At 42.7% G+C, this 19,693-nt stretch overlaps 1 protein-coding gene across 1 annotated transcript; it reads right to left on the minus strand.

The window, feature by feature from the left end:
- Positions 1-307: 307 nt before the first annotated feature.
- On the minus strand, positions 308-12,105 carry LOC115199618 (proteoglycan 4-like). Its single transcript, XM_029761939.1, has 7 exons — positions 12,074-12,105; positions 11,765-11,883; positions 9,724-9,885; positions 9,272-9,385; positions 9,115-9,167; positions 8,813-8,912; positions 308-1,764 (listed from the first exon to the last, which is right to left on the minus strand). Exons 1-7 carry the CDS (start codon positions 12,100-12,102, stop codon positions 323-325), a joined length of 2,019 nt encoding a protein of 672 aa, XP_029617799.1. The 5' UTR covers positions 12,103-12,105; the 3' UTR covers positions 308-322.
- Positions 12,106-19,693: the final 7,588 nt, after the last annotated feature.

Consider the following 19,693-nt stretch of genomic DNA (forward strand, 5'->3'; position numbering starts at 1 on the left):
AAGTGAAATAAATAAATATAAAGAATTTGAAAAGATTTATACTTTTACTTTTGATACTTAAGTATATTTTAGCAACTACATTACTTTTGATACTTAAGTATATGTAAAACCAAATACTTTTAGACTTTTATTCAAGTATTATTTTACTGGGTGACTTTCCCTTTTCTATTAAGGTATCTTTACTTGTACTCAAGTATGGCAATGGGGTACTTTTTCCACCACTGGCAGATACAGTAAAAACTATCTAAGCAGACGACTGGGATGATTTCAAAATAAAAGTCAACTTCGTCTCCCACCTCTTGCCACTGTACCGCATGGTGCCCTACCTGGGGTCCTCACTGGTCCTGATGGGGGACTGAGAAGTGTTCCTCTTCAGCCACTCTGTGGGCTCTGTGTCATTGTGCCTGTTTGGTTTGGCTGGATGAACTGGCTTAGCGGGCTGACTCATGTTCTGCTGCGGGAGGTATGGTGTGGAGGTCCATGGGGCACTAGGGCCCTTGGGGTCAGGGGTGGGGGGTATGGTGCTCAGGTCAGGAGGATGTGTGATTGAGACTGAAGGCTGGGTCAGGAGATGTGTAGGCTGGGTTTGTTGAGGTTTCGGCTGGGTTTGTGTAAGTTCAGGCTGGGTTTGTGTAGGTTCATGTTGGGCTTGTGTAGGTTCAGGCTGGGTTTGTGTAGGTTCAGGCTGGGTTTGTTGAGGTTCAGGCTGGGTTTGTGTAGGATCAGGCTGGGTTTGTGTAGGTTGAGGTTGGGTTTGTGTAGGTTCAGGCTGAGTTTGTGTAGGTTCAGGCTGGGTTTGTGTAGGTTCAGGCTGGGTTTGTGTAGGTTCAGGCTGAGTTTGTGTAGGTTCAGGCTGGGTTTGTGTAGGTTCAGGCTGGGTTTGTGTAGGTTCAGGCTGAGTTTGTGTAGGTTCAGGCTGGGTTTGTGTAGGTTCAGGCTGTGTTTGTTGAGGTTTAGGCTGGGTTTGTGTGGGTTCAGGCTGGGTTTGTATAGGTTCAGGCTGGATTTGTCTGACTGAAAACAGGGTGACAGGGCTAGGATGCTGTATATGTGGATATGAAGGATAACCTTGCGTTACAGGACGGTGGGTTTGAGTGATTGAGTCAGAAGGATGCAGGGTTTGCATGAGTAGAGACTGAGTCACAGGTTCTCTGGGCTGGGTAAGACAATCAGGACTCTGGGTAGAGGGGTCTGAAAGGTGGGTGGGAGAGTCTGGAGAAGGTTGCGGGCGTGGGACCAGAGACTGGGTAATACTGTCGATGGGCTTAAGTGGCTTAATTGGTTGGTCAGTGACTTGATGCTGGATATGCATGACTGATGGCTGGTTGTGGATGCTTTGGGATACGGACTGTGTTAATTGAGATTGGCTATGTGGGACTAAAACCTGGCGTTGTGTCACTGGGGGTGGATTATGTGCTAATGTTGGCTGGGTATGTATTATTGGAAGCTGGGTAAGTGAGAGGACTCTGTGAGTTACTGAAGGCTGGCTTAGTAGGTCTAAGGGTTGATATAGAGGTGGATGTGGGGGTTGTAGTACTGGAAGCTGGATCTGTGTGATTGTGGGCTGGGTTGGTTTGGCCGAGGCCTGGTTCAATGGGAGCTGAGAGTGAAGGTCAGGTAGTACCAGCAATCCTGTCTGTCCTCCGCTGAGACGTGCTAGTCCTAAAGCTGTCTTCTTGAGAGACGAGAGCAGTCGTAAAGTGTCAGGGGTAGACACTTGCGTGATGTTGTTGCTCAAGTCTCTTTGAGATGCTTGGACTGAAACTAGAAAAGAATGAAAAGAATGGTGTCAAACAAAACAATGCATGCTAGTCGAAAAACAAGAATACCACTGCTTCCTGTGGGTTTCTAGGCACAATAGTCAATCACTTTAGCATATTTTTCAGTGGTATATTCTCTAAGTACAAAACTCGAAACTGATAACACTTGTAATGTCCCAAACCTTAACTTTTAAATGAACCATTCGGAATTAATGCCTAAACAATGTGGGGTGCAGCTGCAGCAGGAGGAGAAACCCAGGGTGTCCAAAACACCTCGAAACGTTTGGAGCAACTTCGGAATATGACATTTGGAGAAACGTTGACAAACGTCAGAATCTGAAGTCAAATGAGTCAAACCGTGAGATCTTGTTGATCAGAAATAGGGCTATTGTAAAGCAGTTGGCTACTGTAAAAATATAGCACAGTGTTGTATGCAATTTCTGCCTCATGCAACATTGTACAAGACCACCTTTTCTTCATGACTTGTCAACTTATACAGTATCGCCGGTCTCTCTGCTTGAAACTCATCAGCTTACAATATATCAATGAAATTCAGATAATGAGGGGAAGATATTGTTTTTATAAACCGGGTGGTTCAATCCGTGAATGCTGATTGTCTGAAAGCAATGGTATAATAGGGCATATACTGTACCACAGGTATAACAACAACAAAAAACGTGTTGGTAACCAGTTTATATGAGCAATAAGGCACCTCCGGGTTTGTGGTATATGGCCAATATACGATGGCTAAGGGTTGTATCCAGGCAATCTGGTCGCGTCGTGCCTAAGAACAGCTCTTAGCCGTGGTATATTGTCTATATTGCTTAAATATACAATTGAAGTCGGAAGTTTACATACACTTAGGAGTCATTAAAACTCGTTTTTCAACCACTCCACAAATTTCTTGTTAACAAACTATAGTTTTGGCAAGTCGGTTAGGACATCTACTTTGTGCATGACACAAATATTTTTCCACAATTGTTTACAGACAGATTATTTCACTTATAATTGACTGTATCACAATTCCAGTGGGTCAGAAGTTTACATACACTAAGTTGACTGTGCCTTTAAACAGCTTGGAAAATTCCAGAAAATGATGTTATGGCTTTAGAAGCTTCTGATAATTGACATAATTTGAGTCAATTGAAGGTGTACCTGTGGATGTATTTACCTGTGGATGTATTTCAAGGCCTACCTTCAAACTCAGTGCCTCTTTGCTTGACATCATGACAAAATCAGAAATCAGCCAAGACCTCAGAAACAAAATTGTAGACCTCCACAAGTCTGGTTCATCCTTGGGAGCAATTTACAAACGCCTGAAGGTACCACGTTCATCTGTACAAACAATAGTATGCAAGTATAAACACCATGGGACCACGCAGCCGTCATACCGCTCAGGAAGGAGACGCGTTCTGTCTCCTAGAGATGAACGCACTTTGGTGCGAAAAGTGCAAATCAATCCCAGAACAACAGCAAAGGACCTTGTGAAGATGCTGGAGGAAACAGGAACAAAACTATCTATATCCACAGTAAAACGAGTCCTATATCGACATAAACTGAATGGCCGCTCAGCAAGGAAGAAGCCACTGTTCCAAAACCGCCATAAAAAAAGCCAGACTACGGTTTGCAACTGCACATGGGGACAAAGATCGTACTTTTTGGACAAACGTCCGTTGGTCTGATGAAACCAAAATAGAACTGTTTGGGCATAATGACCATTGTTATGTTTGGAGGAAAAAGGGGGATGCTTGCAAGCCGAAGAACACCATCCCAACCTTGAAGCACGAGGGTGGCAGCATCATGTTGTGGGGGTGCTTTGCTGCAGGAGGGACTGGTGCACTTCACAAAATAGATGGCATCATGAGGCAGGAAAATTATGTGGATATATTAAAGCAACATCTCAAGACATCAGTCAGGAAGTTAAAGCTTGGTCGCAAATGGGTCTTCCAAATGGACAATGACCCGAAGCATACTTCCAAAGTTGTGGCAAAATGGCTTAAGGACAACAAAGTCAAGGTATTGGAGTGGCCATCACAAAGCCCTGACCTCAAATCTATAGAAAATTTGTGGGCAGAACTGAAAAAGCAAGCAAAGAGGCCTACAAACCTGACTCAGTTACACCAGCTCTGTCAGGAGGAATGGGTCAAAATTCACCCAACTTATTGTGGGAAGCATGTGGAAGGCTACCCGAAACGTTTGACCCAAGTTTAACAATTTAAAGGCAATGCTACCAAATACTAATTGAGTGTATGTAAACTTCTGACCCACTGGGAATGTGATGAATGTGATTTCACATTCTTAAAATAAAGTGGTGATCCTAACTGACCTAAGACAGGGAATCTTTACTAGGATTAAATGTCAGGAATTGTGAAAAACTGAGTTTAAAGGTATTTGGTTAAGTTGTATGTAAACCTCCGACTTCAACTGTACAACCCAGGTATATCAGCAGTGCATTGTACACTACATTATAATTCCAACTTGTAGCACATAGTGACAATTTCCACTTTAGAGCCTGGCTGATGGAAAATGATGAGGTAGTATTTACAGCCACATGCATATATGATTTGGTTTTATCTAACAAATTGATACATTTATTAGGTAAAAAATATATATGTACGGCTAAATGAATTCTGCTCTGTATTAGAGAATTGTACAGGAGAATGTCAGGCCATCCGTCCGTGAGCTGCAGCTGGGTCATGAAGCATGACAATGATGCCAAACACACAAACAAGTCTACATCAGAATGGCTGAAAAGCAACACATTTCAAGTTTTGGAATGGCATAGTCAAAGTCCAGACCTAAACCCGATTGTGGTAGGACCTGAAACAAGCAGTTTATTCTCACAAACCCACAAATATCGCTAAGTTCTGCATGGAAGAGTGGGACAAAATTCTTCCACAACGATGTGAGACTGATCAACAACTACAGGAATTGTTTTGTTGCAATCATTGCAGCTAAAGGTGGCACAACCAGTTATCAAGTGTAAGGTGGCAACTACTTTTTCACACAGGGGCATTGGGTGTTGCATAACTTTGTTTATTAAATAAATGAAATAAGTATCATTTTTGTTCACTCAGGTTCCCTTTATCTAAAATTAGGTTTTGGTTGAAGATCTGATAGCATTTAGTGTAACAAATATGCACAAATTTAGAAAATCAGAAAGGGGGAAAATTCTTTTTCACAGGACTATATACGTTAACCTGTTTATAATAGGGGGCAGTATTTTCACGGCTGGATAAAAAACGTACCCGATTTAATCTGGTTATTACTCCTGCCCAGAAACTAGAATATGCATATAATTGTTTGATTTGGATAGAAAACACCCTAAAGTTTCTAAAACTGTTTGAATGGTGTCTGTGAGTATAACAGAACTCATATGGCAGGCCAAAACCTGAGAAGATTCTAAACAGGAAGTGCACTCTCTGACCATTTCTTGGCCTTCTATAGCCTCTTTATCGAATACAGAGGATCTCTGCTGTAACGTGACATTTTCTAAGACTCCCATAGGCTCTCAGAAGGCGCCAGAACGGGGAATGATGACTCTGCAGTCCCCTGGCTGAAAAACAGTAGCGCATTTGGATAGTGGTCGATCTGAGAACAATGAAACGGGCGCAGATGTGCACGTGAAGAGTCCATGTTACATTTTCAGTCTTTGAACGAAAACGATGTCTCCCGGTCGGAATATTATCGCTATTTTACGAGAAAAATACCATAAAAATTGATTTTAAACAGCGTTTGACATGCTTCGAAGTACGGTAATGGAATATTTTGATTTTTTTTGTCACGATATGCGCCGGCGCGTCACCCTTTGGATAGTGTCTTGAACGCAAGAACAAAACGCCGCTATTTGGATATAACTATGGATTATTTGGAACCAAAACAACATTGGGTGTAAACTAGAAGCCCTGGGAGTGCATTCCGACGAAGAACAGCAAAGGTAATCCAATTTTTCTTATAGTAAATCTGAGTTTGGTGAGTGCCAAACTTGGTGGGTGTCAAAATAGCTAGCCTGTGATGGCCGGGCTCTCTACTCAGAATATTGCAATATGTGCTTTCACCGAAAAGCTATTTTAAAATCGGACACCGCGATTGCATAAAGGAGTTCTGTATCTATAATTCTTAAAATAATTGTTATGTTTTTTGTGAACGTTTATCGTGAGTAATTTAGTAAATTCACCGGAAGTTTCGGTGGGTATGCTAGTTCTGAACGTCACATGCTAATGTAAAAAGCTGGTTTTTGATATAAATATGAACTTGATTGAACAAAACATGCATGTATTGTATAACATAATGTCCTAGGAGTGTCATCTGATGAAGATCATCAAAGGTTAGTGCTGCATTTAGCTGTGGTTTTGGTTTTTGTGACATTATATGTTAGCTTGAAAAATGGGTGTGTGATTATTTCTGGCTGGGTACTCTCCTGACATAATCTAATGTTTTGCTTTCGTTGTAAAGACTTTTTGAAATTGGACAATGTGGTTAGATAAAGGAGAGTCTTGTCTTTAAAATGGTGTAAAATAGTCATATGTTTGAAAAATGGACGTTTTGGGATTTTTGAGGACTTTGTAATTCGCGCCACACCCTATCATTGGATATTGGAGCGGTGTTCCGCTAGCGGAACATCTAGATGTAAGAGGTTTTAACTAGGCACTACATTTTTTTGGTTCAGTAGTTATCCGTTTTGAGCAGTTTGATTAAGTGATAGTTAATTGTATTGTTAACAAATTACAAAATTCAAAAGGCACTCGCACATCTGAGCAATCTTTTTGCAGGTGCATGGCAACAGTTGAAACAGGATGAGGAAAAAGGAAACCGCACACTGCTCTTGATAGTATCACTGATATTTAATAAGCTTACTTATCGGCCTAACGGCCTTCGTCAGAGCTTTTGTGAATTTTCTGGAAACAGCACCTCTATGTAGACCTAGCCCCACCCACATCCGTATAAATATGCGTCTTATTTATACACTTTTGTAGTGTTTGTGAAATGCATATTGTTATGTTTGGTAGCACTTATTTATTTTTCCTTTGCCTCCAAACCCTTTCCATGCGTGGAACGGATGTGGGTGGGGATAGGTCTACATAGAGGTGCTGTTTCCAGAAAATTCACAAAAGCTCTGACGAAGGCCGTGAAGCCGATACATAAGCTTATTAAATATCAGTGATACTATCAAGAGCAGTATTGTTAACAAATTACAAAAAAATCATATCAAAAGTGAAGTGAGTATAGCGGTTTGAAAAGCAGATATCTAGATTGAATATGTATACAAATTGAAAGAGTGATTTGGTGCAGTGAACAAGTGACTTTGTGAATTTGTTTGTTGTACTCAGTCAATTTAAAATGTGCTTAGAGTTTTGAAATGCAAGCAATTTTGATGATCTGTTTTGATTTTTGTTACTTAGAGTTGTGACAATGTACCACATACTTGTGAAAATTGCACCAATGCCCACATGAAAAATACTATACTGTATACTATGGTAGGAATACTATAGTATTCATTGTAGTGTTTTTACAGACTTACTGTAGCATTTACAGTTTACTATTGTATAAATGCTTTAGTAAAAAAAGAGTAGCATATACTATAGTAATTTCTGTAGTGTTTTTGCGGACTGTAGTATACTGTGGTATTTACTGTAGTAATTTTGCGGACTGTAAAATGGTATAGTGGAGTATTTGCTGGAGTATTTTTGCAGACTGTAGTATACTGTAGTATTTACTGTAGTGTTTTATGGGACATTACTATAGTATTTAATGAAGTGTTACTGTTGTATTATCTTTGAGGTTCTCCTTGAGGAAACCTACTGGAGAAATACTAAAGAAGCACATCTTCCATAACCTGTGGGTAGGTAGGAATGGGTTCTGAATGGAGAGTTCAGAGCTTCTGTTCTTTTCTATAACCTGTAGGGAACACAATATATAGTCTAAACTTGGCATGTAGGTTTCTCACTTACAGGTGGCACAAATTAAGATATGGAAGATGGGAATGTGCAGGGAATATACAAATTAAATACTGTAGTATTTACTATAGTAAAAAAACTGTTTTGTGGAATGTAGTGATTTTGCAGACATTTCTGTGGTATTTACTACAGTGTTTTTTTATAATACTGTAGTATTTACTGTAGTATTCTACAGTACTACACATGATCGAAGTACTACACATGAGCGAGGGCTACTACAGTGTGTAGTATAGTATACTACAGTTTACTACAGAATTCTATAGTAAGTATTGTTGTATTCTATAGTAAACTGTAATATTTTTTATGTGGGAGTGATTGGAAAAAACTGTAAGTTGACTGTATAAAGTTTGCTTTCAAAGAGTGTTCTAAATCTAAAGCATGTATTATAATAATTGATTATGCTTGTGTTGTATTAATAGAAGGGGAGGGGTTATAAGACCCCTCCCTCCTTACATTTATAGGGTCCTAGACTACAGATTAACAATATATATATACATTATGAGGTTTAATATTGTTACACAGTACTTTTCTAGGCTCACTGCCTCTTATGAAGAAACTGTCTGAGAAATGTATGACTGCGAAGACAGAACTCTACAGGGGAGTGTAAGAGATAAGAGATTAGTCAGACATTCCACTATAAATCAACATGGACATTTACTGCTAAGCTTTTAGATAGCTATAGAAACAAGAGTTTTAGTGTTGAGAAGGCATGGTGTTGGTCTCATGAGTAGAAGATAATGACGTAGGCAGTGACATCACTAGGGCTGGACTTCGGGGTTTAATAAAATAACTTGGGACCTTTTCTTCGATGCAGAACTTACTCGGAAACATGCGTTATGTTCCTGTTGTCAACTTCGGTCTGCAATTGCATTAATAAAGGTTTTTGAATGATTTAATTATAGATATTGTCATAATGCTAATTTCACCAATGAGCCAATGATTGACAAGGAACAAGGAAACGAACCCCAACACATGCATATTACATAACATAAAACATTACAATATTCCCTCAGCCTTGTAAATACTTAAAAAGGTAGTTAGTACAAGGATTCGCATGCATAGCATACTATGATTTAAGTTTTGGGCTATACACACCTGTGCTTCCTTCCTGTAATTGGGTTATCTCAGAACGCTGAGCTAGACTCAGGACGTTACTGGACAGGGGAGTTCTCTGCTCTGCTTCAGTGTTTGGAACCTGCAATTTGTGGAAAGATGTTTGTCAGATTCATGAAATATGACATTGTCGGAAACGCATACCAACTGAACCACTGAAAGCCGTTAGAAATAAACACACAACTGGAGAGAGCAACAAAGATGTGACTCATGATGTTCAACAGTGGTAAACAATTCAGCAAAGAAGCGTTAGAGACTTTCACATCAACCTCATTATTACTCACTGCAGACACAATCTGTCTATGCTGCTTGTCCCTATCAGCCGGGTCATCTTCAGCTTTAGATAGAGGAGATAATGGTGAGCATAGATAGGTTGACAGTGTGTGTGTGTTTGTGTGTGTGTGTATTCTACTGTAGATATCATAAAGACATGGATAATACCAGAGATGGTGAGGGTGGCTCTTCTTTGCTGTTGTCCCGCTCTGTTCTCAGCGGCACAGTGGTAGACCCCTGCATCAGATAACTGAACACTGGAGATATGCAGAGCCCCCTCATCTGCACACACATGAAAGCACAAAGTCACACATTCACCAAACACTTAATGAACATTGCAACAACAGCCTTTATAGCCAGCTACAAAAAGAACCCCTAGCCTATAGCACATTCCCCTAACCAATATCACAGAAGCTGTTCAGACCACTGAAAAGCTAAGGAGAGCTTCACCATGTTGCTTTCACTAATCTGACCTCTTCTACTTAAGTAGAAATGTCTTTGCCTCTATAGAAGTAGAAATTGCTTTGTCTCTATAGAAGTATAAAGGGCTTTGCCTCTATAGGAGAATGTGCTTGTTTTTCTTTCTTAGCAGGTGTACGTTTTAAATGTGACTGGCTCACCATCTACATGCCTCTCCAGGGTTGGGGTGATTGAGGTCTGAGAGTGTCCTCTGGTCCAGGTGTACCTGATGGGGAGGTCCCCCACTGCTCTGCATGGCAGGACCACAGAGGACCCTTCTGAGCTGCTCACTGCCCCAACGAAGGACACTATGATGGGGCTCACTGAGCCAGAGAGGGGGGGTGAAGGGGGAGAGAGCACCACATCAGACAATCCTTATCATCGTCTCAGTACATTAATTCAGGTAATAAACACCTTAATCACATGCCTGAGCTCCACTTCCAGGTAATGTTGATCAAGTTAACTTCATTGTCCATACCTGGGATGTAGGCCAATATATCCAGCATGATCAAGTTTTATTTACTTCATCAATTGTACTGAACAAAAATATAAATGCAACATGCAACAATTTTATTGATTTTACTGAGTTACAGTTCATATGAGGAAATCGGTCAATTGAAATAAATTCATTAGGCCCTAATCTATGAATTTCACACGACTGGGAATACAGATATGCATCTGTTGGTCACAGATATAGTACCTTAAATGAAATGGGCCTCACAATGGGTCATTACGGTATTTTTGTGCATTCAAATTGTCATCGATAAAATGTAACTGTGAACGTTGCCCGTAGCTTATGCATGCCTATACCATAACACCACGCCACCATGGGGCACTCTGTTCACAACGTTGACATCAGCAAACCGCTCGCCCACACACGGGTCTGCGGTTGTGAGGCCGGTTGGACGCACTGCTAAATTCTCGAAAACAACGTTGTTGGCGGCTTGTGGTAGAGAAATTAACATTAAATTATCTGGGAACAGCTCTGGTGGACATTCTTGCAGTCAACATGCCAATTGCACACTCCCTCAAAACTTGAGACATCTGTGGCATTGTGTTGTGTGACAAAACTGCACATTTAAGAGTGGCCTTTTATTGTCCCCAGCATAAGGTGCACCTGTGTAATGATCATGCTGTTTAATCAGATTCTTGATATGCCACACCTTTCAGGTGGATGGATTATCTTGGCAAAAGAGAAATAGTCACCAACAGAGATGTTGTCACAGTATCCAACGAAGGTGGCGCCCCTCCTCGGTCGGGCGGCGCTCGTCGTCGCCGGCCTTTTAGCTGCCACCGATCTATGTTTCTGTGTCTTTTGGTTTTGTCTGTCTATCCCGCACCTGTTTCGTGTCTGTCATTAGTGGGGGGTTATTTAGTGTATATTTTCAGTTTGGGTTCTCGTGCGGGATTGTTTATTGTCCACTCAGGACAGTTGTGTGTGTGGCCTGTTTCGCTGGCCTGTGTCAGCTTTATTGCCGGGCTGCGCCCTGTGCACTTTTTTCTCGTGTTTATTTTGGGAATGTGTTTTCCCTGGCGGACTTTATTGAGCGCCCTGTGCCTTTCGGCTGTTGTGTTTTTTCCCGTTGCATTAAAACACTGTTGCTCCGGCCCTCTGTCTCCTGCGCCTGATTCCGTGACAGATGTAAACAAATTTGTGCACAAAATTTGAGAGAAATAAGCTTTTTGTGCGTATGGATCATTTCTGGGATCTTTGATTTCAGCTCATGAAACATGGGACCAACACTTTACATGTTGCGTTTATATTTTAATTCAGTGTACATATGGTAATGAATTTAGTCACTTCCTGTTAGAGTTGGGATACACATGTTTGTCCACGACTATTCTTTGCCACCCTGATGAAGGCTGTTGTAGCCGAAACACGTCAGTGATTTTTTAGTTAAAACAATAAAGGCTTTTACATTTTTCCACTACATTAGAGTGCCTTGATTACTTCTGGAAGTTTGTTTTGCACAAAGGCTTTTCAGGCATCGTTCACTACCCAGCATCAACTTATTTTTGTTCTATAGTTTTTAATTCCATGATCAAAGAGCACCTCATGGATTAACTATCAACCATAGAAGAACTCCTCTCCTGTGTCTCTACATTAGTCTGCTCTATTTGGCATCCAGACATGCATGAGCCATTGTACCATAGTTTAACATCAAACAGAATGTGTGTACTGTACTGGGTGAGGGAAGTTACCAGCAACACGTAAAGTAGCTGTGCTCCAGTCATGACCCACAGTGTTAGAGGCTGCACAGGTGTAAGTGCCCTCGTCATAGCTCCTGACAGACAGGATGTAGAGGGTAGCGTTTCTCACCCTGAGAACAGAGAAGCTGGTCGGTCATTATCACAGAAAGGGGAGTGGTCTCCTGTCCTTGTCAGGCTAAAGGTTCCTGACAAAAGATTGGTTGATGACATCAAAATGTTTTCTAGTGTACAGTAACACAAGACTGTGTTGGCCCACTGAGCTAAAACCTCACAGAACGATTTCTGTTACACTGAACGTACCCCACAGCGATCTTTCCACCAGTCTGCATAGAGCGTCCCTGTTTGGACCAGACGATGGAGGGAAGGGGATGTCCCCAAACCTGGCAGTGGAACACCACCTGGGCCCCCACAGGGACCATCACCACTGGGGGCCACAGCCTCACCGAGGGAGGGGCTGGCAGGACAATAGGGGATCAGGGGGAGGAGGAAGAGGAGGCTGAACTTCTTACTTCTGTATCAATATATCTCAGACAATGGACTGTGTCTCAGATGATGATTGCAATTGTATATGCGTACTGAATGTAAACATGCTTTATTAATATCTCCTATACAGACACAGAATATAATATCTCTGTCACGTCCTGACCATAGTAAGATGTGATTTTCTATGGTTGAGTAGGTCAGGGTGTGACAGGGGGTGTTTTGTGTTTTTCTATGTTTTCTATTTCTATGTTTAAGTTCTAGTTTATCTATGTTGTTTTTTGGGTTGATCTCCAGTTGGAGGCAGCTGGTCCTCGTTGCCTCTGATTGGAGATCATATTTAAGTAGGTTTTTTTTCCACTTGTGTTTGTGGGCAGTTATTTTCTGGTTAGTCTTTGTACCTGACAGAACTGTATTTCTGATCTTTTGCCTTTTGTTATTTTGTCTTTAGTATTTTTGAGTTAATAAATATCATAATGAGCACTCAACACGCTGCGTTTTGGTCCCCTCTATACGACGCCCGTTACAATCTCCTATACAGACACAGAATATAATATCTCCTATACAGACACAAGGCTAGTGAATAATAAGCCTACGTCATGTGTGATGTCTTACCGAGAACGGTCAATCTGGCTGTTCTAGAGGTCACAGATCTGTACAGGTGGACATTGGACGCTCTGCAGAAGTACACTCCCCTGTCTGTGTCATGGGCACTGGAGAAACAAGCAGTTAAATATGGCTTACACTGGCTATTGCAGGATGACTACCATCATACAATACAGTAACATAGTCATACACACATACAACTATGCATGCACATTACACACACACACACCTGTGTAAGATGAGGTCTCCATTAGGCCCAACAGTGAAGTGTGTCTTGGGAGTGAGGAGGCGGTTGTTCTTGAACCAAGACACCGTGGCTGGAGGCCTGCTGTAGGGGGGTCTGCAGAACAGAGTAACAGAGTCTCCCATCCTCACTGTCTGGTTGGTGGGCTGCAGGACAAAGCTCCATTCCATCACTGTGGAGAGGGAGAGAGGTACTGTATGTCAGTTAAGGTGATAGTATTGATATTTAGGTTGGAATAATAGCAACCAGAGCATGGTATACAGTACCTGCTGGGAGGAGATAGGCAGGCTGAGATCTGACAGTCTCCCTCTCATTCCTGGCCTCACAGTGGTAGGAACCCTCATCTTCCTCAGACACATTCCTGGGAATGAGGAGCACAGATGCTTTTTACATTGGATTTAAAGATTTTAAAAACAATGATAATGTCATAATGTCCTCAAGATCTCCTCACTTGAACACAAGCAGCTGTCCCTTGTTCTGCAAACTCAAGCCGGAGCTGTTCACCAGGAGATGGCTGTCTTTGAACCATTGCACTGTGGGAGCTGGGAAGCCTCGGGCAGCACAGCACATGGAGACCTCTGTCTCCATGGCGATGGTGAGGTTGTCAGGGCCCTGAGTGATCTGCAGCCCTGTAGGGACTCCTGCAGAGCAATAGATACAGTACATGTGTGTGTGGGGGGGGGGGGGGGGGTGGATGGGGTGGGGTGGGGGGTGGGGGGTGGGGGGTGGGGGTGGGGGTGGGGTGGGTGGGGAGGTGTCTCAACTACACAGACTTCCTGTGTAATGTTCAACAGATAAACATGGGGGTGTGTCTCAACACTCTACAGTGGCTTCCTGTCAGTGTGGGGAAGCTACTCTGAAAATATAGTTTACCAAGCTACCAATTATTTCACACTGGAAGAAGTTAAGCTACACTAAACCGACCCTTAAGAAAAATATAGCTTACTTAACTAAAGTTACTTTGAAAAAGTAGTTCACTACACCCAACTACTTAGTGAAAAATGATCATATGTAATTGTCATAGACTACAAAATTCATGAACAGATCACTTTGGTGTCATAATGTTAACAGAACATATAATTTAGCCAATTAAACACAAACACAATGTTTCAAGTGAGAATTAGGCAGTAGTGTGTAGTTCCAGTAGTAATGAACTTTCAGTTTGTCCCTGTTTCCCTCAGACAAAGTAATATTTTTTCTGAGCCTGTGACTCAAACCACTTGAAGCTGGGATATCCCTCCTACCATTTCATTTGCTCTTCTGAATGTCCATCAACTCCTGGCTAAACCCTACATCACAGCCACGGACAAAGCACATGCCTGCAATCATTACATCGTAGCTCAGCAGGAGAGAGTGGTTTCATCACAGAAGCACATTCAGAAATTGATTTATTAGCCATTAATCCGTAAATATTAAACAAAAACAACGAGTTCCTAACGAGTTCAGCAGTGATCAAGAGAGACCTTTAGAAAATATAGGAGACATATCATATAAAATATTTTATATTTGTATCATATTTCTACTGTGTACTTGAGCTTCCTAAAAAGACTTGAGTGTCCTAAAAAGTGACTACCCCTCAATGTATAAACATTTTATCCAGAAAGGTGCAATTTTAATCTTTCTTTGAGTATGCAGCATTACTAGTTATTGTTTATGGCCCTCTCATGATAAATAATTACTTTTGGGGATTACTTAGATGACATTATAAATTACATTTAATTACATTTAACTGGTTAAGGTGCAGGGAGCCAGTGCAAGAGACTGTTGTTGTGCCGACGGTCAGTCCATGTTCAAGAGTTCAGTAGTCTGATGGCTTGTAGGTAAAAACTGTCTCTGAGCCTGGAGGTACGGGACCCGATGCTCTGGTACCGTATGCCAGACGGTAACAGAGGGAACAGTCTGTGGCTGGGGTGAGCGAGGTCCTTTGATGTCCTGTATGGTGGGGAGCACGGCTCCAGTGATTTACTGGGCTGTCTTTACCACCTGCTGAAGGGCTTTGTGGCTGTGAACAGAGCAGTTTCCGTACCAGGCCGTGATGCAGCCGGTCAGGAATCTCTCGATGATGCTGCGGTACAATTTGGAGAGCCGTCGGAGAAAGTAGAGGTGCTGTTGCGCATTCTTGACCAGGGCGGTGGTGTTGACAGTCCATGTGATCTTCTCGGTGATGTGGAGGCCGAGGAACCTGAAGCTGCTGACTCTTTCCACTACAGCCTCGTCGATGTTGATCGAGGCGTGTCCTCCTCCCTGCTTCCTGAAGTCGACAATCAACTCCTTCGCTTTGCTGACATTGAGGGAGAAGTTGTTGTTTTGGCCTCACACTGTCAGGTCTCTGACCTCCTCCCTGTAGGCGGACTCCTTGTCAGTGATGAGGACTACAACTGTGGTGTCGTCCGCAAACCTGAAGATGGAGTTGGTGTTGTGCTTCGCCACACAGTACAGCAGTACAGCAGAGTACAGCAGATATACAGTGCCTTCGTAAAATGATTAACCCCTTGACTTGTTGTTGTGTTACAGCCTACACACAATACCCTATAATGTCAATGTGGAATCATGTTTTTAGACATTTTTACAAATGAATTGAAAATGAAAATCTGAAGTGTCTTGAGCCAATAAGTATTCAATCCCTTTGTTATGGCAAGCCTAAATAACTTCAGGAGTAAAAATGTGCTTAGGAAGTCACACAATAAGTTGCATGGACTATGTGTGCAATAACACTCTTTAACGTGATTTATGAATGACTATTTCATCTCTGTACCCCACTCAAGCAGTGAATATCAAACACAGATTCAACCACAAAGACCAGGGAGTTTTTCAAATGCCACGTGAAGAAGGGCACCTATTGGTAGATGGGTAAAAAAATGTAATATGCCTTTGAGCATGGTAAAATGATTAACTACACTTTGGACGGTGCATCAATACACCCAGTCACTACAAAGATACAGGCGTCCTCCTAACTCAGTTGCCGGAGAGGAAGGAAAACGCTCAGAGATTTCACCATGATGCCAATGGTGAAAAAAAAGACTAGAGTCAATGTCCATGCCCCCACGGAAATCGAATTAGCATAATAAAACAATCCCCATGTCAGTTTAAGCTAGAGATATTGTCTGTGGTGTTGGATGTGTCTCAATCCTCCGCATCCGCCGATATTGCACTTCCGCATCTGCGGTGAAAGGTGACAGAGCAAGAGTTCTGTTTGCCAGCATGTTAACCCTCGCAAGGCTGCCAGCCCAGACAGCTTCCCTAGCCGCGTCCTCAGAGCATGCGCAGACCAGCGGGCTGGAGTGTTTACGGACATATTCAATCTCTCCCTATCCCAGTCTGCTGTCCCCACTTGCTTCAAGATGTCCACCATTGTTCCTGTACCCAAGAAAGCAAAGGTAGCTAAACTAAATGTCATCATGAAGTGCTTTGAGAGGCTAGTTAAGGATCATATCACCTCCACCTTACCTGATAGCCTAGACCCACCTCAATTTGCTTACAGCCCCAATATCTCCACAGACAATGCAATCACTATTGCACTGCACACTGCCCTATCCCACCTGGCCAAGGGGAATACCTATGTAAGAATGCTGTTCTTTGACTTTAGCTCAGCCTTCAACACCATAGTACCCTCCAAGCTCATCATCAAGCTCGGGGCCCTGGGTCTGAACCCCGCCCTGTACAACTGGGTCCTGGACATCCTGACGGGCCGCCCCCAGGTGGTAAAGGTAGGAAACAACACCTCCACTTCACTGATCCACAGCACAGGGCCCCACAAGGGTGCGTACTCAGCTCCCTCCAAACTCTTTGTTCACCCATGACTGCGTGGCCACACACGCCTCCAACTCAATCATCAAGTTTGCAGGCGACACAACCATAGTAGGCCTGATTACCAACAATGACGAGACAGCCTACAGGGAGGTGGTGAGGGACCTGGGAGTGTGGTGCCAGGGAAATAACCTCTCCCTCAACATCAAGAAAACGAAGGAGTTGATCGTGGACTTCAGGAATAAGCAGAGGGAGCACGCACCTATCCACATTGATGGGAATGCAGTGGAGAAGGTGGAAAGCTTCAAGTTCCTCGGCGTACACATCACTGACGATGTGAAATGGCCCACCCACACTGATAGTGTGGTGAAGAAGGCACAACAGAACCTCTTCAACCTCAGAAGGCTGAAGAAATTTGTCTTGGACCCTAAGACTCTCACAAACTTTTACAGATGCACAATTGAGAGTATCCTGAATGGCTGTATCACCGCCTGGTACAGCAATTGCACCACCCGCAAAACGCAGGGCTCTCCAGAGGGTTGTGCGGTCTGCCTAACGCATTACCGGGGGCACACTGCCTGCCCTCCACGACACCTACAGCACCCGATGTCACAGGAAGGCCAAAAAAGATCATCAAGGACATCAACCACCCGAGCCACTGCCTGGTGCATCAAAGCTGGGACTGAGGGACTGAAAAACAGCTTCTATCTCAAGTCCATCAGACTGTTAAATAGCTATCACTAGCCGGCTACCACTCGGTTATCCAACCCTGCACCTTAGAGGCTGCCGCCCTATAGAAATAGACATGGAATCACTGGTCACTTTAATAATGTTTACATACTTTATTACAAGCATTTCACTACACACGCAACAACATCGGCTACATTTACATTTACATTTAAGTCATTTAGCAGACGCTCTTATCCAGAGCGACTTACAAATTGGTGCATTCACCTTATGATATCCAGTGGAACAACCACTTTACAATAGTGCATCTAAATCTTTTAAGGGGGGGGGGGTTAGAAGGATTACTTTATCCTATCCCAGGTATTCCTTAAAGAGGTGGGGTTTCAGGTGTCTCCGGAAGGTGGTGATTGACTCCGCTGTCCTGGCGTCGTGAGGGAGCTTGTTCCACCATTGGGGTGCCAGAGCAGCGAACAGTTTGGACTGGGCTAAATATGTGCATGTGACCAATAAATTTGATTTGACCATGAGACATCCCGAAAATCAGTCTTCTCACAAAATTACCTGTAGCATCCAAACGGTTTAGCCTACAAAGTATTCTGGTCTACAAATTACCACTCTATGAAAATTTGAGACTATCACGAACACAATGGGGTTCTCTGTTTTGTTCTACGACCCCCACAAGCGTCTTGGGACTCGTCTGAAGTCGATATCTGTTGTTCCGTGCTTGTGTATGGGCTAATAGCAGTAAGGCCAAAAACATTTGTTTATCAATACTTCAGAATTGTTACATCCTGACCATAGTAAGATGTGATTTTCTATGGTAGAGTAGTTCAGGGCGTGACAGGTGTTTTGTGTTTTTCTATGTTTTCTATTTCTATGTTTAAGGTCTAGTTTTTCTATTTCTATGTTTTTTTGGGGGTTGATCTCCAATTGGAGGCAGCTGGTCCTCGTTACCTCTGATTGGACATCATATTTAAGTAGGGGTTTTTCTTCCTGGGTTTTGTGGGTGATTATCTTTTGAGTAGTGTTTGTTTCTCTCTGCGTCACGTTATGTAAATTCAGTTATTCATGTTTTGCAAAGTTTCACGGATTTATTAAAATGTGGAACTACAACCACGCTGCACTTTGGTCCGCTCCTTTCGACAGCCGTGACAATAATTCAGAATCAAATAGTTAAATGGTCCTAGGTATGACCTTCTTAAAACATTTCCATATAATTTAGTAGACTAGATATTAAAACATGTTTTCACTTTGTCATTATGGGGTGTGCCCCCGGTGTGTAGATGGGTGAGAACAAAATCTATTTAATCCATTTTGACTTCAGGCTGTAACACTACAATATGTGAAATGAGTCAAGGGGTATTAATACTTTCTGAAGACAGTGTAGATTGATACAGGAGCTGGCTAAAACAGAAAAAGACTGGCACCAACTCTAGTTCCGTCATCCATGCTGTTCTAAGAAGACAGGGTGGAGAGAGGGGGTAAGCAGGGAGTAGGGAAGAGGTTGTGCATTGTCTCACCTTGTACAGTGAGTGTAGCCGCCTTGCTCTCCAGGCTGCTGTTCACTAAGGCGTTGTGTGTGACACAGACGTATTCCCCGTCGTCCTCTATTAAGACATTAGAGAGGTGCAGAGTGCCTAAGGTCTTCCTCTGGTTACCCCCTCCATATTGGCCCTGGAGTAACACAGTGTGCATTGAGACATACACACAGCCACACACAGCCACACACAATCAAATCTCCACATACAAAGACACAAAAAAGACATGCAATCTTATCCATGCACAGACTAATGCATTCAATACCTGAATCTGAGTGCCTTTGGTGAAGAGTGTGTTGTCTTTGAGCCAGGTGATGTGTGCAGGGGGTGAGCTGTTCCCTGAGACACACTGGAGGAACACTGCTTGACCCTCACTGACCGTCTGAGACTGAGGACTAAAGAACACTGCCTCCAGCTCTACACACACAGTATCAAACAAAGGATCAAATGTATCTATGCTTTCCTCATTTCTTAAACAGACATCGCATACAAGCCAAATATGTTCTGTGTACTAAAGCTAATGTAGATGTATTGTATTACTTCAGCAGAGGCATGCAGAAGAGGTGAGAAGGCCAACAAACCAGCTTCCATCACTTGGACAACAGTCCTGATGTGTTT

The sequence above is a fragment of the Salmo trutta genome, chromosome 9, assembly GCF_901001165.1.
Source record: "Salmo trutta chromosome 9, fSalTru1.1, whole genome shotgun sequence".
NCBI lineage: Eukaryota > Metazoa > Chordata > Actinopteri > Salmoniformes > Salmonidae > Salmo > Salmo trutta.

Coding starts and splice junctions, on each gene's coding strand:
- LOC115199618 (XM_029761939.1), bottom strand. CDS start 12,102: ATGCAGACTGGTGGAAAGATCGCTGTGGG. Junction 9,886..11,764: donor AGCTACTTTACGTGTTGCTG/GTAACTTCCCTC, acceptor TCTCTGGCTCAG/TGAGCCCCATCATAGTGTCC. Junction 8,913..9,114: donor ATAGACAGATTGTGTCTGCA/GTGAGTAATAAT, acceptor CACAAATTGCAG/GTTCCAAACACTGAAGCAGA.